General features: G+C 41.9%; 1 protein-coding gene across 5 annotated transcripts in view; it reads right to left on the minus strand.

The window, feature by feature from the left end:
* Window positions 1-5138: 5138 nt before the first annotated feature.
* sipa1l1 (signal-induced proliferation-associated 1 like 1) overlaps window positions 5139-26995 on the minus strand; it is an 80355-nt gene continuing 58498 nt past the window's right edge. Inside the window, exons 12-27 of one of the 5 annotated variants that reach the window (XR_009233599.1) lie at window positions 23256-23354; window positions 22234-22409; window positions 21614-21901; window positions 19987-20136; window positions 19651-19787; window positions 17693-17790; window positions 16272-16759; window positions 14485-14676; window positions 13970-14138; window positions 12812-13046; window positions 12408-12578; window positions 12140-12251; window positions 11683-11761; window positions 10514-10626; window positions 9898-9989; window positions 5139-5499 (exon numbers count right to left, since the gene is read on the minus strand). Coding sequence is in view for 2 of the 5 variants with exons in the window: in XM_058612821.1 (XP_058468804.1) it covers window positions 10483-10626; window positions 11683-11761; window positions 12140-12251; window positions 12408-12578; window positions 12812-13046; window positions 13970-14138; window positions 14485-14676; window positions 16272-16759; window positions 17693-17790; window positions 19651-19787; window positions 19987-20136; window positions 21614-21901; window positions 22234-22409; window positions 23256-23354 (2538 nt within the window). In the remaining 3 variants the exon portion in view is untranslated. Of the gene's footprint in view, window positions 10627-11682; window positions 11762-12139; window positions 12252-12407; window positions 12579-12811; window positions 13047-13969; window positions 14139-14484; window positions 14677-16271; window positions 16760-17692; window positions 17791-19650; window positions 19788-19986; window positions 20137-21613; window positions 21902-22233; window positions 22410-23255; window positions 23355-26995 lie in introns of all 5 variants that reach the window. The other 4 variants (XR_009233598.1, XR_009233597.1, XM_058612823.1 and 1 more) reach the window with 4 other exon arrangements.

Consider the following 26995-nt stretch of genomic DNA (forward strand, 5'->3'; position numbering starts at 1 on the left):
AGGGAGGGGGGAATAAAGGAAGGAAGGATGGAAGGAATGAATGAAGGAAGGACAGAGGGAGGGAGGCAGGAAGGATGGAAAGAAGGTTGTAAGGAAGGAATGAATGAATGAGGTAAGGACAGATGGAGGAAGGAAGGAAGAAAAGAGGGAGGGAGGTTGGAAGGAAGGATGGAATAACACCATTTATATTGGACTCAAGTGTAGGGTGTGATTGTTGGTAACAATTCAAACAATTCAAACGTGAAGAAAACTTACCACTGTTACCAATTCAAGTATTTTCAAGTTTGAGAAACATTTTCTTTTTTGTTTTATAGCTATAAAAAAATAAAAATGGCCACAGAAAGTTGAAGTGTTCATATTTTTCCATAAATGAATGAATGAGTGAATCCTCAGGACTGTGCTTCTGTGTGAGTCCATGAGTGAACAAATGTGTGAAAGGGTAACAAAGTCAGCAGGGTCTATACGATACTTTCTCTGAATAAAAATAACAACAGCAACAGTTAAAGTAAGAACGTTAAACAGCAAAGCCAGATGGATGTAAAATGTGTTATAATAACACATTAAAAATGACCTACTACGTGTCACAAATCTGTTTATTAGAGCACATTTCAAATGGAAATAATTAAATGTTAATGTAGATTGTTCCAAAGAGATGTGTACTCATTAAGATAAGTGGCACATAATGGAGGATAAATATCCTGAGAGCAGAGGTTTCTTTTTGATATTTAGAGATAACATGATTATGTTCTTTTATTCTAGAGTGACGTCATGACCTTTTGTCATTTGATCCTTCAAACGCACGTGTAAACGTGTAGAAGCTGTAAGAGAGAGCGAGGCAGTGGTCAGCAATTGGTGGCCCGTGGGTCAAAACTGGCCCGCCAGCTTCAGTATCTGGCCCGGCAGAGGATTTAACAAATCTGATCTGAAATGATTTGCTTATCTTCACAAAACAAACTTAGTTGAGAGGTTTTATTCTGGAAAAAAAGTGAACTGATTCAGATAGATTCTGCTGCTAGAAATGGGTTTTTGTTTCTGACTGAAGACGTTTTAAGGCACTATTCTTGTTGAAGATTCCATGCTTTGGCCCAAATATTCAACTGCTTACAAATAAAATTGGCCCTCGGCCACATTTACTCGTTGATCCACGCTCCAAACCGATGACGACGTCGTCTCAGACACATCAAAGCGTCTGACGCAATGGCGCAGCGAGGGAGGAAACTGATGAGTTTACTGTTAGTCAGCAATCTGATTACATTCACAGAAAATATGTGTGTGTGTGTTTGAGTGTGTAAGCAGATTTCACATTACCTGAGTGAACACACAACATGTTTACAGTCACACAGGCAGCATAGTAACCCAATTCTATAATCTAATCTACCACTGTGTGTGTGTGTGTGTGTGAGAGAGAGAGAGAGAGAGAGAGAGAGAGAGAGCGAGAGCATCTCTCTCACTCCTCACTCACTCCTTCACTATCATGTGTTGTTTAGTGTGCAAATGGAAAAAAATGGACGTCAATAAGCTCCCGAATCAATACTTGCACTTACCAGCTAACTGTCGTCAAAAACAACTTTAATACTAATGGACCCGTCTGGACTAACACACACACACAAACACACACACTCTCTCTCTCTCACACACACATACACACACACTTCACATTCACTGGCAAAACATATTCTCTCGCCCTTTATCCCAACCACAAATCCAACAGTTAATCCTCACACAGCTCTTTGAAGTTGTGAGGACAGGCTGTAGAGTCTAATCTGGTCCTCAAGATAGAGGTGTACACACACACACACACACACACAGGTTTCCATGACGTCATTACATTGACTAACATTCATTTCCTGGAGAGTTTAAACTGAAACCTCATACCAAACATACAACATGTCTTCACCTTAAAATGTAAAAAAGACATTATGAGGATCCCCTACTAACACACAACGTTCTCCTGAGGTTCTCCTAAGGTGAGTAACAACCAAACCAAAAACTAACGTTTGGAGAACATTCCCTCAGGGTCACGGTTGGGTTAGTAACGTAACGTAACGTTAGAGGAACGTTCTCGGAACCAACAGAGAACGTTCTCTAAAGGTTGTAGAAAAGTAACGTTTGAGGAATGTTCTTGGAAATCAAAAGAGAACGTTCTGGGATGAATGTGCAACAAAACGTTAAGAAAAACTTTACATATCAAAGACAGGACAGGCTTTATCCCTTATCTTAACCATAACCAGTTAATCCCCAACCTGGTTAACCTCAATTCAAATCTGAGCCCTAAATTTAACCAGTTGCTCAAAAAAAAAAAATAATGAAATTCTTCCTCATTAGGACCGGGTTTTGGTCTCCATGAGGACTAGTGGTCCTCACAAGATCAGTGTTTATGACAGAAAAATGTCCTAAAGAGGTGACAAATACAAGAACACACACACACACACACAATCATGTCGCCTCACGGATGGAAAGCTCAAGCCTTCACTCTGGACCAACTGAATTATTGAGCAACAGTAAATAGAAAATGGAGGTCCCACTGGGGTCTGTGTGCGTGTGTGTGTGTGTGTGTGTGCATGGGGATTTGCCCCATATTTGGTTCTTATTTTATTGCTTTTTAAACTCTCTCTCTCTCTCACACACACACACACACACACACGAGCTGAGGGGAAACGAGCGTTACAAAGTGTTATTGTATAACTGTATAAAACTGCATATATATGGAGTATTAAAAGTATTTAATATTAAATACCACAGACGGACTGTTTACTGTATTCAGAGCTATTTTGGGAAGATTATCCAATGAAGATGCATCAAAAGTGTCAAATAAGAGACTTTCACTTACTTTAAAAACATGGTTTTCTATATATATTTATAGAAAATAAACCTTTTTTTACTGCACTTAGCAGCATTTATCATGTTTCTGAGAATAACATGTGCAAACTTATATTAACAATGATAATTCATTTGATTTAAGCCCAGTATTATATATTCAATTTAGGTGAAATTATAAGTGGGCTAATTATACAATAGCCCACAGACATGTTTGGAGTTTCGATGCTGACTGAAGGCTGCGTAGTTTCTCTTGGGAAGGAAGGCTGAGCTGCAGGATATTCTGCTCAATGTTACACACTGTACATTTAAAGAACAATTTTCCATGCAGATTCTTAAAAATATAATTTAGAAAATGGCCAGAAAATAGTGCAAACCTATTCATAAATCTATAACACTGGCTGGATGCTCGATGAGAGCTCCCCCCTGTGGCCAACACAAACATTTCATGAGTTTGCTCCTCACAAATCTTTGAATTACTGAATAAATGGTGTCCTTTAAATGTATATATGTATATGTATATACATATATATAGGTATATAAATATATATATATATATATATAAAAAGACATGATACATTTCTCTTTTTTTCAAATCAAGACACAAAAACACAACATGGTCCCTGGATGGACTTCAGTTTAAGCCTTTGTTCTCTCCTCTCCTCCAGCACAAATCCTTGAAAGAAATCTCAGGTGACTCAGCCCCCACGTTTTCCACCTGTGAGCCAAAGATGACTAATGTGATGTTGCCTCCTCCTCCGCACTGCACCTCCTCTGTACTGACGCTGCAGTGGCACCAGAGTTTGCCTCAAACAGCCCGGAACAGCGCTGCAGGTGGGCAGAACTGAATCAAAGGGCCGTCAGTGAGCGGCCGCTGAGGTGACTGACTGACAGCTCTGCACACGGCTCTCTCATCTTCTCTCTCAGCTGCTCTGTTTGTTTGGCCTTACAAATATAAGACAGATGTTTCATATTACTACTGACAGATTACATGAGATTAGATATCAGTTCTTATAGAAGTAGACTTGCACACAGTCAGGGATGTTGTTGGATTATAATCAGGTGTATAAAAGCTGTGTGGGAGGTTAAACCTGAGGTGAGAGGACAGAGACACAGGTCAAACAGCAACATCTGGAAAGTCTCAAGCTCTTTTTTGAAAGATGCAGTGGTCAGACACGGATATGCAGAGTTATATGGTAGCAGAAGAGAGACAGATCCTGCTTACTTTCCTTTTAAATCGGACAACGTCTACTATAGTGCCGTGAGTTCAGAACCGACAGAGACCTGTTGGATCCAGGTTCATCTGGAGTCTGGATAGAAGCGGTTGAAAACGTGGTTGGAGGGTGATATAATAACATGATGACATGATGGAGGTTCCTTGCAAGTTCGGGGGCTGCATTTCTGCAAATTAAGTTCTGGATTTGATGGCGACCTGAAAGCTGTGAAATACAAGCAGACACCTCATATACAAAGTTCACCTTTTAAATATAAGAATGAAGAACAGCGGTTTAAACCAGGACGGTGATGGAGAGGGTCGTGTTTAAAGCCAGACCTATTGTTGTGTTGTACTGAGATCATTAAGAACATACGGAGTGTAAAATACTGTTAATGTGTACATTTAGTGTAGTAGGATTTGGGTCGGTACATATAAGTTTATACTTCTGCCTACTCCTTTCAAAACGCGTCACTGAAAATGTTGAACGTGTGTTTGAAATAAAAAACTATCTACTTATCCATCATGCAGGACCATCATGGACACGGGTGATTGATTCTGCAGCAGGACGACGACCCCAAACGTACGACCTTCAGTGTAAAGGAGAATGAGGAGTTTTGGAAGTGTCCCAATTTAAGATTTAAGACAGACTACATCCACAGAACATCTATGGTTAGTTCTCCAAGATGTTTGGAACAACGTACCCGTCTCGAGGGATGCACAATATCAGTTTTGGACAATATTGGCTTTAAAATGCATTATTGGATATGCCCAGATACGACGACTGACTGAAACAATAGGCTGCTGCCTCCAGTCAACGACCTCTCCTGCCATTATTTCTTATGTGTATTTACCTTTCACAATGAAGAAAATCACTTTCAGTCAATCTGAGAGAAAAGAAGTCCAATGACGTGGATCCCTGTTGTGAGGGCGAAGCGTGGTCACATCATCTTATGTATTTGATTTACATTTAAATGATTAGAATGCATATTTGTGAAAGAATCCTGACCTTCTCACCTGCCAAAAACTTCTGTACCTGAAACAATAATAATAACAACAATAAAAAAATGTGAAATGAATTATGGACAAATACAAACAAGTCACCAGCGGCACAAAAATCAATACAGCATTTATTTATTTATTTACTTCTGAAACTTAACTGCGTTCACTGCAAATGTCGTTTTTCATACCTTTACATTTTACAAAGACGATGGAGCCGGGGATGTAAACAGTACTTCTTCTTCTTATTCTTATTTCTCTGAAACTCTGCAAAAACTCTGAGTCCTCTTTGAAAAAATTGTGTTGTGCTTTATCTGGATCTCAGTCAGAGCTCTGGTCACATTTGTTTGTTTGCTTGAACAAAAACGGATGGTGACACAGCGGCGGAGCTTTTGTGTAACCTTCGTTCACTGACCACTGACACACAACGTCCAGCCTGCTCTGCTCTGCTCTGATCAGCGACTGCATGTCTGGAGAAAAAAAAAAAAATCTTCTATGAGAATAAAAATCAAGCTTGGTTCTCTGTCGGGGGGGCTGGAAAAATAGAGAGCAACATCTAGACAAGTTTGCACAGGAATGGATTGACTTCACCCTTCTTACATCCACACAAAAAAAAACTGTAAACACAATCCTTTATAAACATTGTGCAAAAGCATCTCAAAAAATAACGACATCACAAAATGGAACATTCACATTTACCATATCAGATCCTTCTTAAAAAGGGCAAAAAGAAAAAAAAACCAGATCATTCATGACACAAGGAAAACGTCTCATATCTGTATATCTAACTTTTAAAGGTGGTATATGTAAGACACATTATATTTAGACGTAAAAGAGACCATGATGTGTTACGAGAGAATAAAGAAACGTGTTGAGACTGAATATACTGGCTTCACTGATTGCAGAACGCCAACTGGGTTCATAGTTTTGGTTTTGGAGATTTGGTTTCTTGCGCCACCCGCTTGCAGCCACCCGATAATGCAGAAACTTAAAAAGCCCCACGACCCCTCTCAAAAACATCTTAACCAGAATAGAAGAAAAACAAGGGTTCATGGTGATGCGTTCAAATACAGGCGGTGAAAGTCTAGAGGAAGTTGATGATGAGCTGTGATGAGGTAAAGACCTACTATCTTTCACCCAGTTAGCGGATAATTAACATTTATAATGTTTTTTTTACTACTTTCATCGTGTGATAGTTCTCCGCTTCTGCTCTAAAACAGAGACACTTTCTCTTACAATCTGCGCCTGTTGCCGACACGCGAACCTTAACGAAATACGTTCTAAGTTTATAAAAAAAAGCGATGGTGATACAGCCAATAACTGGCTCGAGAGTCCCATTTTTTGGCACCCTTGGTATGGGCGGAGCTAGACCCATGACAGACAGCTGATTGGGCGACAGAAAACCGTGTTTCTTAAACACCCGCAGTCTTTTCTAATGCAAAGCTCGACGTCTTGTGTTGCGTTGTTGGTTGTTGTCGCCCTGGTACGACACTCGGCGAACAAGTAAATGTACGGTTCTCATTGGAAACGCAAGGGTTATATCGTTCTAAACTGTTCTAAACTGAACTGTACCATGATGGAAACACAGCATCTTCACTGTCAAGACTGGCAACCGGGAACTGGGATTGCAGTTAACACTTCCAATGCTAAACGTCGCTGTTCTACATATATCACCTTTAAATACCTGCACTGTACAGTTTGTAATTTGGCCATACTCCATGTGAAATACAAAAGAAACAAAACAAAAACAAAACTAGAGCACTTTTAATGTACATTAAAATACTAAAACATCATCTAATAGTCATCATTTAAGCATGGGCGGAGCTCGGGACAGGAAACCAGTGCGCTCGGGGCAAACACCACCTCATGGACGGGGGGGGGTTGAAGGTTTTTACATTCGTGGATGAGGGTCACACTGATATTTCACAACTGGCCAAACTCTGTAAGAACAACTGACTCATGTCACTGAGCAAAAACACACCGCCGTCCACCGTCCACGACTTAAGAAGCGATTCTTAAAACAGAACCAAAACCTACAAATCCCTTTGATGGAGGAGTCCACACTCACACGTCTGCCTGCGAAACTGCAGAGTGCAATCTCACGCTATAGTAAACATCACATTTATTTAGGCTTGTTAATAATAATAATAATAATAATAATAATAATGATGATAATAATAATAATCTCTTTACATTCAGATAGGGGGCGCCACGCCAGCTTTCAGCTGCATCAGCTTAGGATGCTAATTCACTCAAAGAGCATTAAAGAAAAGGTCCAATGTGTAACAGTTTATAGGCAGAAATCTAATCTACTAAAGTAAGATTCTTTGGGTTCTCTTGGGTTTAGAATAAGTTGCCATCTTGTGCCACCATGTTTTTACAATCATGCATTTCGCTCATCTTTCCTGGCATGTGCAGGCCACCGTAGTCCCCTGAAGTCCTCCGCTTGTTAAAATCTGCACTTTGATTACACACTGGACCTTTAAGAGGGCTTTCTTTGATGGGGACAGAGAGGGGAGTTAAGGCTGACACCACCACTGTGAACTAACGCACGTATGCACCTGAAATAAGACGCTTGTGTATTCTTTGAAACCTGGGCTGAGGAAACTTGCGGCCTGTGTTTAAAGGAGTCGTTTTTTTGAATTGGGGGCAAATGTTCATACTTTTATGGCCACACACACACACACACACAACACTTATCATACACTTCATACACCTGTGTGGTGCGTTTGTGTTCCAAAGTAAAAATATTCATCTGAACAAGAAGGAAAAAGCAGAGGCTTTGCTGTGGCTGTGTGTGTTTACATGTTTGTTGTTTGGTTTTTTTACCAGGGTTATTTGTTTAGAATAAAAGGGGCCCTTTTTGTGTTTGCTGTTTTTTTTAAATCGAGTTTCTCAGCTGCTGTTTCAAAGGCACATTCTTGCTCTGCCTGGGCGTAACATGACCAAAAATAAGTGAGTGTACTGTAGGCACGACTGGATAACACTGATGCACATTCACATACGGACGACACACACACACACACACATACACTCACACACTGGAAGGTACAGGAGAAACTGTGGCTCCCTTTGATGACTGTTTATTTTAAATAAACCATTTAAAAAAAGGTCCGGTGTGTAACATTTAAGCATGGTTTGATTGCACACTTTTCTTATGAGGATCGGCTGGTTTGAAGTCGGTTTGTTCGGTCTCGTTGTAGTCCTGCGTCTTTGTTTATAATATATATGTAAATTGTATAATTGTTTCCCCAAACTGCAAATGAGGCTCTGAACTGAACTAAGTGGGAAAATTGCTTTAAAATCAGAATTGTTTTTCTGGTTTCATCCTTTTTTTCCTTTTTTCTTTTAAATGCAGAGCAGACGCGTCTTTTTTAATTTCTTTCTTTCTTTCTTTGCGAGTCTGCCTGCATAAACCTGACGACAGACGGGAAAAAGGAAACGGCAGAGATGATCGGAGAGAGTGTTTTATGTCCTCTCTTATAAGCAAAGGCCACTGTCGTTTGTTACAACCTCAATTATTTACACACTGGACCTTTAATCCCTGGTACCTAAAATGACCATTATTTTGAAAACATCCTCACATTTCTAGCAAAGACAGAACCTGAGCAAAACTACCGACGTTTGAATTCAAGCACTCACACACACACTTATGATCCCTTTTTTATCAAAAATCCACCTGTGATTGTCTCTCAAAGCTGGCTTCGGATTCCTGTCCTGTGTGTGTGCGTGTGAGTATGTATGTGTGTGTATGTGTGAGTGTGTGTGTGTGTGTGTGTGTATGTGTGTGTGTGTGTGTATGTATGTGTGTGTGTCTGCTCGACGTCTGACTGACTCACTGCTGTCGAGGCGTTGGTTGGAGGAAATACAGAGTGAATGGGCGGCACATTGAATCATGACATTTCCACTGGTCATCACTAGAGGGCACTGTAAGCAACACAACAGCAGGCTCGGGCACCACAAAACACAACAGAATACAGAAGAATTAAAAAGCAGAATAATATTATAGTCAGGCTGTAGCCGGCAACTAGGAAAAGAAATCCCATTTAAATAATAATAATATAATAATAATATAGCTAGTGACCCTTTTTTTTTTTCTGGAGAAACTAAACACTGATGTCAGTTGTTACTGTACGAATAAGAACAACTTATTTATTTATTGGAATTATAATACAAGCAAAAATAAATTAACCCAAAATGAGAAAAAAAAATAACCAAAAAAAAACTTTTCCTTTCCAAAAATGTCTCTCATCATTTAGTATCTGGCTCTCTTGTATTCCAGTCAGTGGAATGATTATTGGCGTCCATCTTCCTCTCCTTTTTCTTTTTCTCCCCAAAAACATGACGTCCAGGAAGAAAGACGGAGGTTCTTGTGCAGCGAGAGACTCCCGAACTCACGAGTTTGACCTTCAAAAACGCCTCCATTGGCTCCTTCCAAGAAATCGGAGAGAGAGAAAGAGAAAGTCCTGACTTCTTCTTCTTCTTCTTCTTCTTCCTATTGCTTTAAAGACACAAACAGCTGCGATGGAGCAAAAGCACTCATTGTTATCAGTCATGTTTTTTTTTTCTTTGTTTATGGCACCACTTCTGATGGCTTTTTAAAAACACGTTCTCTGTCAGGTGGTTCGGGTTTGTGCAGCGGAGACAGACGGAACGTTGTAATCCAGTTCTGACTCACACGGAGGAGAGAGGGCGATGGAAATCTGTACAAAAATCCAGATTTTTCTTCTCCAGGATGTGGACGCAGGTTCAGAGGTTTGAACACAGGAACCTCGTAACTCCTCTTTTTTTTTTTGTACACGCGAGGACAATTTAATGCTCTCGTGTGGCGTCAGATTAACGGTGTATCTGTGTGTTTTTTTGCGTACCTGTCTTGACTCTGCGTGGCTTTTTTCAGGGGGAACTTCCTCCAACTGCCGTCACCTGCAAACCTCAGCTTCCCTCGGCTGCCTCTGGTTTACTTTGATTTGGACACAAACACACGCGAGTCACCGTTCAGAGCAAGGTCGCCTTAAAATGAGAATCATGTCAACTGGAAGAGGCAAAATTGAGGAGGAGGAGGAGAAGGGCTTTTTTTCATTTGTAATTTTGCGCACACACACACACGCACACACACAAAAAAAAAGGAAAAATCACATTTGGCACAGCGGAGATGAGAGAAAAAGGTCAATTCAGCAACGCTCTCGTGGTCCCACAGGAGGACAGAGGTCAGTCCTTCATAAACTCGGGCCTCATCCTGAGAAGATAAACAGAGTCGACGGCTGGAAACTGAGACTGGGTTGGCTATAAAAACAGAAGTGGAGGCGGGAGATTTTTTAGCATCAAGCTAAATGAAGCTAATAGCGTTGACCACCTCCGCGTCTCCGTCCAGGCTGTGTGTGTGTGCGTTGATGTGAGAAGTCGCGCGCGTGTGTGTGTGTGTGTGTGTGTGTGAGAGATAAGTGGAGAGTGTGTCAGTTCATGTCGATGGTGTTGAAGACCCACTCTGTGAACTTCTTGAGTTTGGCGGCAGACGTCTGGGACTCCTCCTGCAGCCGCTGGTTGTCCTCCCACAGCCTCTTGATCTGAGCCTGAAGACGCACCTTTTCCTCACGCTCCTGTCAGAGGCGGAGGACAGCGAGGAAAACGTCAGGAATAAAAGGAATAAAGTTTCTTTTCTTTTTCCTACAGGGACACAATGATAAAGTTTCTGTGGCGGCGACACGATTCTTTATCACCTCTGTCGGGCTGAACGTTATTGTGAACGAGTCCACTCTGCCAACACTGAGTCACAATTTAACAGGACTTAAGGGATTTGTGGCAAGATTTAATCTGTTGCCAAAAGCACAGCACAAGTTAATTGTGGAACAGAACAAGAAAGAAATAGCGAGGCTACAACCTGAGAGAAAATACACCGATATATATCTGCTGTCAACTGTGTTTACGTCAGCCACTTGAAAATTGAAAAACACACTACCCTTCCTTAGTTTTTAACACAATGTGTCAAAGACAGTCCATTAATCTGTAGATTATTTCCTTGATTAATGTGATTAGCTTCCAGAAAATGTCAGAAAATGCTGATTTGTGTTTCCCAAACCTTATAATGTTTTCTTTCGTCCACAAATTATTCAGTTTTTTGGATTTTCTCAGTCAAAGAAAACATCTACATTAATACTAAAATGGATTAATCGACGATCAAAATCATAACAATTCATTTGTTAATCGACTCATATTAATAGATTGATCATTGCAGCCTTAATTAGAAGGATATAAAGACACTTCACACTGTGTAACGAACAGTCTGGAAGTGCACGTATAAAAGGTATAATAAAGTATAATAAAGTATATTACAGTCAATGATTTATATACAAATAAAGTTGTGATTTGACATTAGAGAAAACAACTTTTTGAGAGATTATAGTAAAATGTGAGTCGGCATTTTACAACAATTATCAGCGGTGTGGAAGCAAATACTGTATATAATGGTGACAGCGCTGTGTATTTTCTACTGAAGAGAAGATATTCATTTAAACTCTCTGCTCTTCCATCCACTGTATGAAAATCAACTCAAGCAACTTTCATTTTTTCACTCAAACAGAAAAAGGTAACTATAGAATATGGCTGTTAGAGCACATGTTTGTGTTGTGTGTGTGTGTGTGTGTTTCCTCTCGCACCTTCTTCAAGTCTTCCTGGAGCATCTTCACGATGGCCTCCAGTTTAGTCACCTTCCTCTCCAGCCCTATGTGGCCCTCACTGACAAGAGGAAACAGCAAAGGTTAGTGTCATTGTTGATACATGCAGTATTAAAAAAAACATCATAAATATAACAGTCAAATATCATTCTTTGTCAGGGATATTTTCTTTTGCACCATCTAAACGTTTGACTGCAAAACCAAAGCCTTTTTTTTTTGTATTTTTGATTAAATATATTTTCAATCAGCCTCACTGAGGTCGGGTTCTCTTTTACAAGAAAGACCGACATCCACGACAACACGATAAAACACCACAAACAAAACAATTCTGGTGAACTTCTCACGTGTCAAAGAATTTTAAAGCGTCGGTATGTCATTATATGTCATTACACGGGTGTAATCAAACACCCTGACAGCGAGTAACAGAGTAATACGTCACCTGGATGAGGGTCGAGACAGTGGAGCAGGCTGCAGCTCTATGTGAGGCTGCTGCGGGCTGGACGCGCCGCTGCTCCGGTGGTTTGAATCCCCAAACACATAACTCCTCTGGACTGGAAGAGCAGACAGTTACAACAACAGTTATAACAACAGTTACAACTACTGGACATAAAGCAGCACTCGAGGAAAAAGCACTAATGTGGATTTACTAAAAGTCCATAAAGTCATGCTTTTCTTTATTCCTATTAAAAACAGCGCGTGTTAAATACCGTAGTGTGTGTTTCGTTCACTCTCGAAGGTGCTGGCCACGTCCACCAGGTGTGTCCACTCCAAGGGGCTGTCCCTGTCTCCGGATGGGAGGGGCATCAGCTCCTGTGGGAGGGGTCCACGGTGACGCTCCACCAGATCCACCAGTGACGTGTCGGACGCTGAAAGGTCACCTACAACAAAAAAAATAGATTAGTGAACCATCTCCAGCCAAAAGGGGGCAGCAGATTCAGCTGAATCTATCTCAGGAAGATTCATATAACATGAATCAAATATAACATTTAACACATATTTTCCCTCAGGGATTAACATGAAAATATCTTATTATGACTTTAATGGTGTTTTAAACTGCATTTTAACATTATTTAAATGTACATCCTGTACACTAAACTCCCCAGTTTCTTACCGTGAAGCTTGACGCCGAGCTTGTACGAGGGTCGTCGGAGAGGAACGCCGCGGGTGGTGGGCGAGCGCGGGAGGGTGGAGCAGCTGAAGAGAACGTCGGAACCGAGCGCCTGCTCCATCACGTTGTCGGTTGACGGGAGGCGTTGCCCGCGGTAGATGCTCTCGTCCGACAGCGTGCGATGGAGGGAGCGGCGGCGACTGAGAGGCTGGCTCGGTGGTGACTTCTGGACATGATGCTGGAATAAAAACAAAAAACAAAAAAAAACAGTGTTTTCAGATTAAAACAATTTGCATCCAGACAAGCGTCTGTATCAGAAGTAATCTGTATCCAAAGTCCTAAAAATGTATGACACGTTGCCATTCAGGTATACTACATATTAACAGGAAACTGACTCTCTTCTCTGGAGTTACTTGCTTAGTTACAGAAAGTACTTTGACAAGAAAGTACAATAGTGAGAAGTAAGATCAAGGATTTCAAGCTTTTGCAGCTGTTTCAGCCAGTGCGGCCGCAACCCACCTTTAAAACAAGACCAAGAAAGAAGAACTTATTCCAAGCTCTGGAATAAGTTGCCCTTAACTGTTTAGGCAGGCTTCTTCTCTTCCTGTTCTCTTTTAAAAACACATTTCTTTTCATTAGCTTTTACCATGAACTTTTATTCGTGTTGTTTTACTAATTTTGTGGTTGTTTTATTGTATGTTTTTACGTCTATTTTCTGCGTGTACTATGTACGTACCGATTTTAGACTGTAGAGCACTTTGGTGCAACTCTGTTGTTTTGAATGTGCTTGTGTAAATACAGTTGGATTGGATTGGATTATTCATTTCGCTATCGGCCATTTCAAAGAATATGGAGCAAAAGAAAAGGGGCATAAGACAAGTGGACGCATGAAGAGGTCCAGGCTCTTTATGAGCATTTTCACTGAGGAGGAGGTTCAGCAGGACTTCGAATCTGCGACGCGAGGTGACGACGACCGGAACATTGAGGTGCGGTGGAAAAGCAAACCACACCGATTACCGGGAATTATTTCCCCCGGGTAAATAAGTTCCTGGTAATAAAAGTTCTTGTGAATGATGCAGTGTTTTGTAAACTCAGTGGACTGAGCGTCCTTTAACTTCTTCGCCTGTTAAGCGTACATGGCGGACATGCAGACAGAAGTACCTTGTCCTTGTGTCTGCGTGGCGGTGGGGGGCTGTCTGGAGCGGCGTGCCTCTTCACATCTTCCTCCATAATAGATTTAGCATGAGGCTGGGGCGAGTGCATATCCCGCAGAGAGGGTCTGGCTGCAGGGGTCGGAATCACGTCCAGTCCACCCTCGCCTGGAGACTTCCTAAACACACACACACACACACACAACTTGCACTGTTAGGTGTCTTCCCTATTGTGTGCATATTGTGTGTAGTTCTCTCTTCAGCCACAAGAGGGTGAAAACACATAAGGCACTCAGTTGCTGATTACTTGGATGTGATAAACAAAACCACACACACACACTGCTGTAGCTGCTGATGACCCACTAAATCTATGACTCAAATCTAACATCCCCCTCTACACATATATTATAATTAATGTATGATTTACATAATTTATGCAGATGTATACACTTTAAATCTAGGATTAGACATGGATCTGGAGATAAAGGCCTGTTTTATTGCTGCATTCGCTTCAGCCGTCCTTACTTGCGCGTGTCGCCGAAGTCGACAGAATTGATGGTGGAGCCGGGCTTCCTCCAGCCAATCAGGTACTTGGACTGAGCTCCCTGACGCGGGTAGAAGCTCTTGGGCCCGGGAGACACCGAGGACTGGGACGACGGGGAGGTGGCCGAGGACGAGGACTCCTCTCTGGGGGAGCTGTGAGGTGAGTGCCTGGCACTGACGGACAGACGGAGCAGAGGAAGAGGTGGTAAGATTAAAAAAAAAAAAAAAAAAAAAAAGTCTAGGATGGAAAAAAAAAAAACATAGTAATTTAGAGCTTTATTAAACACATAAGAGCAGTAAAAGACGACACTGGTGCTTTTATCACACGACACCACTAAAAAACATTAGAAACAGAGGATTAAAGTGGATAAATTAAAGCTGACAAACTATTTTTTGACAGCTAATTGCAAGACATTCAGTGATTAATAGCAATTAATTGCATTTTAATCGCACGTTTTTGCTTTTCATAACAGTTTTTAGCAACTCTTGCCAGAGAATCGTGATTGGGTACGAAAAATGACTCTACACACTTGACTTTTACGTTTATTTTAAGTATTTTAGATATAAAGAAGTGCAATAAACCTGAGGTAAGACATTGTCTACTTCAGAAGATATGAATGCAACAGCATTATCCAGTTTAGATGCTTTCTCTGTTTCATAAAGGGCATAAAGGTGTTAGGGGTGGCGCGGATGCATTAAACATGTTAAAATCGTCAAACAGTCTAAACTGATATAGGCAGGAGTGATAGAGAATTATCAGAATTATTTCTCACCTTCTCCCTCCTTTATTTATAAATTCTGGGTCAAGCGTTAATAAAAAGCCTTATAGATAATTCAGCACATTATTACTGTTAGGAAACTTTGTGTGTTATTGAGTTAGAGATGGGAAACTGTATCGCGGTGTCACCTGTGCTCAGGCCAATCCTGGCAGCCTCTCATTCCCAATTTCCCCGACTACGACAGAAAACAAATGTGGCTTAAATACGATAGCAAGGTCGTGAACTGTAACTCGATCTGAACGGGCACATTAAGACTTGCTCAAGCAGGAAGTGCACAGGCGTTCTGTCGTTTCTTGACGGCAGTTCAACTGCAGAGGGGGAAAAGGAAAAAAAAAAACAAAAAAAAACTGGACACATGTTTCACATTTCCTGAGGCCTAATGTGGAAAGATAAGACGTGGGGTTGAGATTACTCCCGTGCTTCGTTTCCAGGAAGGAATAGGTAACAGGGAGATGGTCGATTAAACGTTCTTCTTGGGCAAGGAAATATTAGCCTGAGTAATGACAAGTGCTGCAGAGATGATGCCAATAACTGACATGACAAATTAAGGTGCCGTTGAATTATATATTAAAAAACCCACAGAACTGATGTAAATGAAGCTGCATCGTGAAACTTTATATCTGAGATTCACACAGCATTTCTCATTTTGATCACCCTGTGTTGGTGGAGGGTTCTCCTGTGGCTATATCACCATATTTCCTGTTGTATTTACTTATCAAAGTAACAAGGTCAAATCAAAGGCCATTTTTACTGAACCAAAGCTAAAATCCTACTCTAAATGCTCTTTCAGAGTAAAAAAGGACGTAAACTATGAAGCGGTTTAAAAGAAATAATAAAAAAGTGTTTTATCTTCCTCATCTTAACTTGTTAATCACCATCCCCCAGATTTGGAACTGCTTCCTTAAAAGGACTAAGTTGTAAACTGTGGCTCTAATCTCGTCCTGCTTGAACAAACACTATTAAATGACCACCGAGCATAAAAACACAGACCTCGAGTGTGATCCGGCATCACTCAGACTGAAAGTGCTGCTATCTCTGATGAGGAGATGAGTCGGTGGGCTGCGGCCGGTGCCTTCCAGGCTCCGCTCTCCTGGAGGGCCAGGGGACTCGGCAGCGGCGGGCGACCTCTCCAGCATCCTGCGGCCTCCCTCGGTGGGGCTGTGCCACGGAGAGGCTGACCTCTCCCTGCTCTCCCTGCTCCCGCTGGGCGCCAGCAGGGAGGTGGTGCTGCCGTGGTGAGAGTGCGGGTGGGAGTGGTGCGAGGCGCCGTACGAGCTGGTGTCGATGCCGCTGTCGGCGGACGCCCCCTGCAGATAGCCTCCTCCGCCCAGGCCGTTGGGCTCGGGGTCGCCCGGGTCGCCAGTGGAGCCTCCGCCCGCTCCCATCTCATACCATTTGTCACTGTCACTGTGTGCGCCGCTCGAGGCCGTGCTGGACAGAGTGTTACTGCTGGAGTGGCCGGAGTAAGGGCCGTCCGACTGCAGGGAGAAACAGAGAGTGGAGGCATAAAGGGTAAATAGTAGCTCAGGGGTGTTTACAGCTGAGCAGAAAAGCATCAGTAACTTTGATCATGTTCCGACCTGGTATTAAAATCCACCCTGAATGATTTAAATCCCATTCAGGCAGCAATAAGCACAGACCTGAACACTACCAGTGTGTTCTGACCTCACATCAGAACACAAAAACATTTGGAGGTGGTTTGAGGACTCTGCATTCCTGAGCATGCATGAATGCAAACTGGTCTCAGGACAGAAACTGATATGGGGTTTTTTTCTACGGCCAATGCCGAATTTCAGAAATCAGCACAGCCGATTCTTTTGGGCCCATATATTTAACCAATTTTCATTTTCTTCCCCCCAATTAACTGTCTAGAGATAAGAAATAATACAAAAAACTGCAGTGCCATTAGACACAAAAATAATGTATAAACTAAATATTAAATACATGAAACAGGTCTGTGAATAAAAATGTAATAAATGTAATTTGTAATAAATAACCCATTAACAAAACATAATCAGCTAATGTCAATCACCTCCACAGCTGTATTTCCACAGAATTTTAATACATTAAAGCACATTTATTTATTTGTAGCCACTGCCACAATAATAACACTGACCAACACATGATCAGTTCAAGTTTTTATTTCCTGTTTTTCATCGCTTCATTTCAGGAGGGTGAAGCCACATCCAGCCATAATAGGGTGGTCACAGGAGATGCATTCAGGTGTGAACAGTCATATTTAATGTTGTCAGCATGTGACAGGATTCGGGACAAATGTTAAGACCAGGTCTTAGCAGTGACTTTGAGACTCTAACATCATACAGTTACTTTAAGACATCAGAGGTTCTTTACAGTCAGCTGTGTTGTGATTGTAGGAGAACATAGTTGAAGACAAAGTGTAAAAGTCAGACCTGGCTTCCCTTCTTCGGGGAAATGTGGATGACCTGCTCTTGCCTCTGGATGCGAGGAGCTCCAGAGTAACCTTGACCAGACTTGGAAACCGGAGTCTCTGCAACAACAAAGACGAACACACACAAAAACACTGTGTAAACAGGCATCTGGGTGATGATTGGACAGAGAAGATGTTCCCCTCTCTGCTCGTTTATGTGCGTTTTGCGACACAGCAACGACACCCCCTCGTAGAGGCTCGTAACACTGTTTTCATTCCGCCTGTGCTGAGCCCAGTGAACAGAAGCTCGCTTCTCATCAAAGGCAGAAACCCATCAAACAGAAATTTGTCCCAATACAGAGTCTGAAAGCTTTGTTGTTTTTTTTTTTTGTTTTTTTTTTTTTTAAATCGGGGCAAGTTGTGCCACGTGAGAGAATGTGAGTACGCGTCCTGAAGCCTCACTTAAATGAGACAGTTGGTGCAATTGTCTCCATGCCTGTTATGCAATAAGACATAAAGCACAAGCTGCTAATGACCACAGCACCGTGAGAGCGACAGCTACAGGAGGCATCGTAACATCTGCCGGGCCAGCATCTTTTAATGTAGTGAACTCACCCTCGTGTCTCAGACTATTCATTACTCGGCATCGTTTGCTCTGCAAAGAAAAGCCACAGGGCTCTCTGCACTAATTAGAGACGGTTGTGTGTGTGTGTGTGTGTGTGTGCAGGTTTATGTAGTATGTGAAACAACATAGTTTTTGTGTGATATACTGTTTTGTTAGATGTGACCTTGTGGTGATGTGTAGCTAAAAAAAAAAACACTTAAAACTATAGGATATCAATTTCCCTTATGTCACCACTTCATGCATGAATTAACCATCAAGCTGCCACGGGCTGTGAAAATCAGCAAATGTAGTGTTAAAGAGTGCATATATATAGCAATAATTATATTAAATAAACTTATATAGACTCCAGTAATGGCCCGAGTGAATATTTTGTTGGTGTTTGTGCAATTAAGAGCTAAAAAAGAGCTGCCCTTTGCATGACTCAAAGCCATATTACCATCGCTGCAGACCAGCAGGGTCAAGGGGCCAAGAGTGGAGGATGAAAAATCGAAAAAAGGAAATGGAAAAAGACAGAACCCTTCACCGCAGAAACAGCAGAGTGGACTTTTGCAGGGCCGGACACTTGGCTGACTTTCCCCGAGCTGGCAGAGCTCGCATTGTTCCTCCCTGACCAATAACGACATAAATACTCCAAAACAACCACAAAATAACTAGACTGGAGGAACCTTCCCTGTGATTGTGGCGGTCAGAGACAGGGTCGCGGACATGGCTGGAAGTCGACTGGTCAACAATCAACCAGAGCGACATCCTGCTGGGAATCGGAGGAAAATGCAGTGCACTGCGGAGCACTCGTAATTAAATAGAAGGCAGTGGACAACAAGAGTAAAGAAAATTAATGAGAGGCAAAAAATAAAAGACGGCGATGGAGGAAGAAGAACAGACCGGAGGGAGAGGAAGGAAAACAACACTGAAATTCCCACATTTCTCTTTTTAAAGAAAGAGGCATATTTTGTCAGTGATCAGGGATTAATCCAATAATTCTCTTTCTAAATCTAATTTCTGTTAGTCTCATTGTCTTCCCACCCCTTTTTTTTGTCTGATTGCAGAAGCATTAAGACCTTATCTTGCTTTTAAAAAAAAAACTAAGCACCTGGCGACTGGAAAAATTCATCTCTCAGAATTCAAACAGTTTTTATCTGCGATGGATGAATGTGTTCACAGTTGTTACTCTGTAGTATTATGGTGTGATGTCACTCTGCAGGGTGACCTTGAGAAAGAGATCTTTGCTCTCAACGAACATTCAGAAATGTTTTTATCTGTATTTATTTATAAAAGACCGAGGACGCATTTACGGACCCAAGAATCCTTGACGTGAATCGTTTTTAAATCCACTATTTCAAAGCATAAACAATTACCGGTCGATCCCCGTTCTCCTCCTCCTCCTCCACCTCCACCTTCCTCCATTCTTGACCAGTTGGGAGTGGACTTTCCGCTGGAGCCGCCCTCCTCTCTCCTCTCCGTCGACATGGGAGAATGACGGGGACCAGCAAACCTGGCAAATAAGCACAAAAACACACAAACGTCTTAATCTTTGTTTTGTATTCAAGTCTCTGGGTTGAGATTAGCTTCAATTATTTGTGTAGTGCAGCATCAAACTGATAGTGTGGGATTTATTTATTGTTTGTTTTGTTCCGTGATGATACATAATTTACGTTAACCCCCCCCCGCCCCGAAACAGACTTCTTCCTTACTGTTCAGGCATGGACTTCTGTCTCCAGTGAGCAGAGCTTCCGGAGGCGTCACTGGAACAAGACAAGTTGCTCGGAGAGCTCCGATTGTGCGGAGAGCGTCCCAGTGCCAGGGAGGAGACCAGGCTATAGCTTTCGGTGCCTGGAGACATCCTGGTATACAAACACACACACACACAAACACACACACAGGAAGTGTGAGAATTTACAGGCGCACAGAAGTGAAGGAAGATGGAAGATGAAAATAAACAAAGCAAAGCGTTCCAAACTTTTCATTCAAAAGGAAATTCCATTGATTCCTGCTTCGTGGCCCCAGTTGCCACAAAGTCTGGACAAAAAAAAAACCCTCACCACCATTAATATTTTAAAGTGTCTGCTTCATAAATCAACTACATACCCAACAGCTGACTTTTATTTGCTTTGTTCACACACAAAAATCAAAATAGAGGCTATAAATATTCATAAAATAGACGTCATAAGAATTTTTAACTGCGATTTCCCAAAAATCCACACTTTAAAGGGGACATATTATGCAAAATCAACTTTTTAACCATTTCAATACTTATATTTGGGACTCTGGAGGCCCTACCAGTCGCCAAAGTGCTGAAAAAGAATACTCAGTCATGTTTTCGTGGTCCCCCTTAGTATAAGTATAGGCGATAAAACATGCGATGTTGAATTCCCTGCGCTTATGACGGCAGCATGCGCATTTCACCGCAAATGTTACCGCCCCACCAGTAAGTTTACTTCGAGAGCTCCACCTTAGCTCCACTTTAGCTCCACCTTAGCTCCACCTTAGCTACACCTTAGCTACACCTTGTCCCTATAAAATGCGAGAGTGCAGGCGAGGGAGGAAGAGCGGTATTATGTCAACGCGGAGGGACAAGTGTGCTTCCAGCCTCAGAGGATTTTATATATGAAGCTAATGTGCTGGATAAAGTCAGCAAACGTGTGTTCACACCATCGACCGCATTTCACCGACGTACAAACACACACATTTTTAAGAAAAGGTCACATAGAGCTCATAACTGACCATTCTGACACGTTCTAATTAAAAATATTTGTTCAGTACGTCCTCCATGACCGGAGCACAGACTCTGTGCAGTCTGATACAGTCACATACAGCAGCAGTTTATGCAGCTCGCCGCTCGCCGCTCGCCGCTCGCCAGCGGTGGCAATCAGTGGTGCTGTCCCTAAGTGTTTTTAACTGATTTACAGTTCGGCACTGTTCGGCTTGATTCTTGTGTCAGACGTCTCTTCCTGTGACGGCACTCTTGCTGTTTTCCGCGCACGCTGCCATGTTGATATTGTCAGAGAACTAGTGGGGGGAGGGGGAGAGGAATGGAGCGGAGGGAACAGTAGCTGAGCGAGTGAGCGCAGTAAAAAGGACAAATCAGAAACCCCCTGGAAGAAGTGGGAGTGTGTTTGCCTGTGTCTCATTTGCATATAAAGGGACCATGCACAAAACCGAGCGTTCTGAAAGGGGCAGTTTTGGCTGCTATGGTGCTTCATCCTTATGGTATTTTGACCAAAGCATGTCACAGACATGTTCATTAGGACACCAGGGAACTATTTTAACTTGGGGAAATAGGGTATAATATGTCTCCTTTAAAGTCAGGCACGTTCTAACCTTTTGGGGTCTAGGGGTCGTCCGTCACTGCTGACACTGCGCGGGATGACCGCTCCCCTCTCCAGCCTCTCGGCGGACAGCGTCTTCCCCACAGAGCTGCCCAGGCTGATGGCGCGGTTGGGCGTGTGCGGCTGCGGCGAGGCGGTCAGCGACTGCTGCGGGCTGCTGGACGTCCTCTGCCACTTGTTGTTGTTGCTACGGAAGGGGAACTTGTACTCGAAGGAGCCGCTGTCGCTGCTGCTGCTCTTGTACTCGGACATGGGCATGCGATAGAGCTCCGAGCAGCCTCTGCGGAGAGGAGGGGGGATCCACTTCACACCATGGAACTTTAATAACATATGTCCGTACTGAATTGGGTAAAACCTTACGGGTGGAATATGTGAGTTAATTTCATTGGGCATTTTTAACCCTTAGTTATTTAGTTACTTGTGTGTGTGTGCGCCCAGGGACAGGCTAACAAGCCATCAAATTAAAAAAATATGACCAATAACATCAATCACAGATCATATGAACTAACTGCCACTGGCATACATGATCAAGGTTGTTTACCTCTCCTCTGTAGATAAGCGATTGAGGTAAGCCGAGGTAAGATAATATTAAAATGGCCCCGTCCCACCTACCTGCGCGGAGTGGCGTCGTCGTGTGGCGGGATGATAACGACGCGCACTGTCACCGACGTTCGCAGAAGGTCGATCATCTGCTCGTGGGTCAGCGTTGCCACGGCGACTTTGCAGATTTCGACCAATCGGCTCCCCTGCCTCAGTCCCGCCTGCCAGGCGTAGCCGTACGGCTCCACCTGTTTAGTGACACAAGTTTGGTTACGTTTACGACGGTGGGAGGAAGTGGCACAATTCTGCAGATCGTGAGGAGGAGAGGAAAAGGAGAGTGGAAAGTGTTTTACATATGCCAAGTTGTGAATTTGCTGACTTTTGTTTTCTCTATGGGAGAAATAAATACATTAGCATTTGTTTTAGCTCTTGTGTGAATAAGCACCCGTCGTTTCACTTCAACACAACACATCTACACAAATGCAAACAAAATTAGTGTAAAAAATAACTTAAACACTTATATTAACACCTAATATTGTTTATAAGAACTACGTCTCCTCAAAACACCAAAAAGTTGGCATTGAGATAATTAACCCTGTTAACGTCCTGTCTTGACATCCCGACAGTATTTGGCATGCTTACTTATCATTACCGTAACTCCTAGACCGTTTGTGATATTTCGAAAATTCAAAAAACAATGGCCTGGCGATCTGTCCAGGGTGTGACCTCTCGCCTTTCACCCTGTGTCAGCTGAGATTGGCACACAGCGACCCTCATGTGGAGGATGACAACAGATGGATATATGGACACAGGAAAGCAGAGAAATAGAGCTGTGCGCCCATATACTTGTCATTACGGTAGTCCCTCTGGACTTCTGTGGAGCGACTGTCCAATAACAAACAAGATTCACCAGCGTGTCACACGTTTGTGACGTCCGCTCATTCGTAGACAGTTGAATAACTGCCAGATATCGAATGTGAACGCTATCTTGAAAAAAAAGGGGCAGAGACACCTACTCACGTAACATTTTTTGACAATTCTACAGCCATAATAATAGTTTTATCTATTTAGTTTTATTTTATTTTTAGAAATACCTCAGCCACGATGCCTTCATAGTTCACGTGGAAGCCGAGCTGCCCGAGGCCATTTCTGCGAAGCGTCATCTCCGATGTTTCACAGCCTTTGGTCAGCAGCTGGACACGTGGACAGCCGAGCGGTGCGTGAGGGGAAGAAGTGGCGGTAACAATAGGACGGGTGATGATGACGAGCGGCCAAGAGGGGAACAGAAGGAGACAATGGGAAAAAAAGGGAGAAAGAAACATCATTAGAGCAAATCCATGTCATGTTCCAGTCAAAATTACAAAATCATTACAATCATCGCCTGAACTGCAAACTCACAAATGTCAAGGACTTAACATTTGTGTGCGTGTGTGTGTGAATTCACTAAAAAGTATGCACTTGTTTCCTTCCTTTAAGTGAGAGAAGGAATTTTAGGGGTTTCCCCAAGAGATGTATGGTCATAAATAAAGATGAATTAGTGCTTCGGCATAAAGTAGCACATCCTCTCACTAGATAGTGTGTGTATTCACATGTGACTGAAATGAAAGCAGCTGTGTTTCCTGCTGTGACACTTTAGGGCTGCGTTCACACACTTTTGAACTCTCTCTCTCCTTTTTCATGAAAAGATGGGAGTCACAGCAAAGTGGATGTTTTTTTTTTTTTTTTTTCCAAAGAAGGTAAAAATATTTATTTTCCCTTGGAGACAGAGCAAGCGGCATTTGTCAAACAAGATTGTGGAAACCACGTCCACATGTCAGCTACTTTTGAATGTGGACACTCTTTAACCCTTTAACACTGAGCGTATCGCCAGCAACACATTTGGGCAGGTGCTCTTTGCGTTTCCATAATTACACAACAAATACCAACTGGTTTCTGAAAGCTGAGAACTTGCACTTTAAAACTGTGTCATTATTACAGTAGTTTCACTGACACCGATGCAGGACGCCAGCAAATCAGCGTCTTTCCGCACCCACAGAGCGGTAGCGCCAAAACAATTACTGGATTAATCGATTACTAAATGCATCAACAACTATTTAGACGAATCAGTTTGAAGCTTTTTTCATGATTGAAACACAATTTCTGATTGCTTTAACTTCTTAAATGTGAATATTTTTAATTTCTTTGCTCCATTTAACAAAGAAATCATCAAAACGGAATCATTTTGGTTTGTGGACAAAATAAGACAAGTCTCAGGTTTGAGAAACCTTTTTTTTAACGTTTTCTGACATTTTATGGGCCAAGCGATTACTCGATTAATTGAGAAAATAATCAACAGATTAATCGATTATGAAAATAATCGTTAGTTGCAGCTCTACAGCAGAGAGCACAATTTCTTTTAATCAAAATCTTATTTTGAGACAAATACTCAGAAAATTCCATTGGAAGTATGTTTTATACTATCAAATATCAAAATTAAAATGCAAAATCTCTAAAATCAAATTAAATTTTCTTTGTTTTTCTTGATTTTAAACTGTTAATACACTCTCTTAGCAGTAAATTGTGTTGTAAAGGTATTGGAAGTTGGGCAAAAGCACTTTTTCTGGCCCTACAAAATGTACCTATTACCTACTTAATATAAAGTTATTTCTGTATGTTTTTTTCAATTTAGATTCATTTTGCGTCATGAACGCATTTATATTGTAAACTATACATCGTTTCACAGCAACAATAGTGCTTTTATTTTGAAATTCTGAGAAACATCACCATTATTAAAATTATAAAATTGCCGTTGCTATGTCACAATGGAAAAATCATTACATAATTTTAAGCTTATATTGCCCACCTGCACTGAAAAGTTGCTTTTGACTTTTATTTTTTCACTTCAGCGGCCCCCGACTGTTCAGACTAGATGCTCAGAGGCCCCCAGGTCATTTGAGTTTGAGACCCCTGTGTTATATCCAGTCTCTCTCACTACCTCCAGGTGACACATCCCGTAGCTTCCGGGTCCCTTGTGATTCTCTGTCTGAGCAAGGTTTACGCAAAAAGCTTTAGAGAAGCCAAACATCACAGGAGGAAAGTGTGAATAAATCATGGCGCAGACTGGCACCTGACAGGAATTGTTATGCAGCTCTCTGATGTCTCTGAATGTGTGCGTGGGAGAGAACAAGAGAGAGAGAATGATGAAGAGCAAACAAGACAAAAAAAAAAAAACACAGCAAAGAGATGAGGCAGGAGGGAGAGAGATAGAGAAACTCAGAGAGAGAGAGAGAGACGAGTTCCACAAAGCAGGTGGCCCAAGGCCACTTTCTATCCTCTCTCTGTCACCGAGGGAGTTCAAATGATTGAAGATTAGTGCCAGATTTATATAGAAAGAACATGAAAGTGATACATTTCTGAATCCTGAGCCAAATTAACTATGTTTCAGTGCATGTGTGCAAATCAAAAACCCTCTTTCAAAAAAAGAGGGTGGATTTGATCCAGGTTACGTAAAACCCTCACATCTAAATCTCACACACACTGAGGGAATGAATGTAATCTGAAGCGCTGGTGATTACATAAGAAAAACACCTTTTCTTCTAACTAGTTTCCATGGCAACAGCTAAGGAAGACCTAGCATCGCTTCACAGTGTAGGTGTGTGAGCCATTAGGACTCTGTCCAGAAGTGTTTCTGAAACTCTCTCAATAAGCCGGCAGCAGTAATGAGACGGCAGCGTTTGGCGCGTCGCCATGGAGAGCATTGTCATTCTGGCAGACGGACGGACGGACAGAAGCACGGACGACAGTGAAGAGGAGAGGAGAGACTGAGTCCAGGTGAAAGGAGATGAGAGATTGACTATTGATTTGGACACTTGCCTGCTGTATGTGAATAAATGTGTGGCACCTTTAGCAATACTGTAATTTCCCCCTAGTACGCTCACATATGACAGCAAATGACAGGATGACCTACAAATATTAATGATTGATATGATAATGAGAATAAAGCAAAAGGGAAAACAAAACATATATGTATAATGTAAGGTTTATGTCACATCTGCACTAGAGTAACAGCTTTGGTAAGTCAAAAAAAATCCTGTTTTATGTTTCTGTAATGGTTAATACACCAGTTTGTAGAAGCTCTTTAACTGAAATGACATTTTTAATGCCAAAATATAATTATTATTGTTATCCATATCCATTTCAAATGTACTGTTTGATAAAAAAAAAAAAAACCCTGATAAAATAGTAAATCACATTATTATTTCTTCCGATACAGGTAAAAATCACTGGATTGGATATCGGACAGATGGAAAATCCAATACTATCCAAAACTCCTATATATTGAATGATTCACTATGACTGCGAAAATGTTGAATGTAAATAAAAATAATAACAATATTTGAGGCACAGTTGGAGAATTGTGTCGTTGTAATGACTCGGCACATATGTGTTATTAATATATGGTCTAAAATAACCATGTATCGGACTAATATCGGTATCGGTAGATACTCAAGTGTGTGATACCGGTATCGGACACACAAAAAAGTGGTATCATCACATCCCTGATCAACACAAATGTCTAAGTAACCGTTAAGTTGTTCATGATGTTTACAGGAAGCAAAAGACTACAAACCGACTGAAATCGGTGTGTTGTCGGGACTAGTAATTGAGGGGGGTGTCCTCCATAGTGGGTAATTGGCTGGGAAGTAGTTCTGGAGAGGGTTTTCTGTTTGCGAAGGGGTACAGAATAGCTAGTGGGTTAGCCACATTGTTTTGTTTTCCCAAGGGACACCTCAACCTCGAGGTTAGCTGTTGCTGCGGCAAGGAAATAAATCCGGCTCAGTCGAGCTACAAAGCA

The sequence above is a fragment of the Solea solea genome, chromosome 17 (genome assembly GCF_958295425.1).
Source record: "Solea solea chromosome 17, fSolSol10.1, whole genome shotgun sequence".
NCBI classification, from domain to species: domain Eukaryota; kingdom Metazoa; phylum Chordata; class Actinopteri; order Pleuronectiformes; family Soleidae; genus Solea; species Solea solea.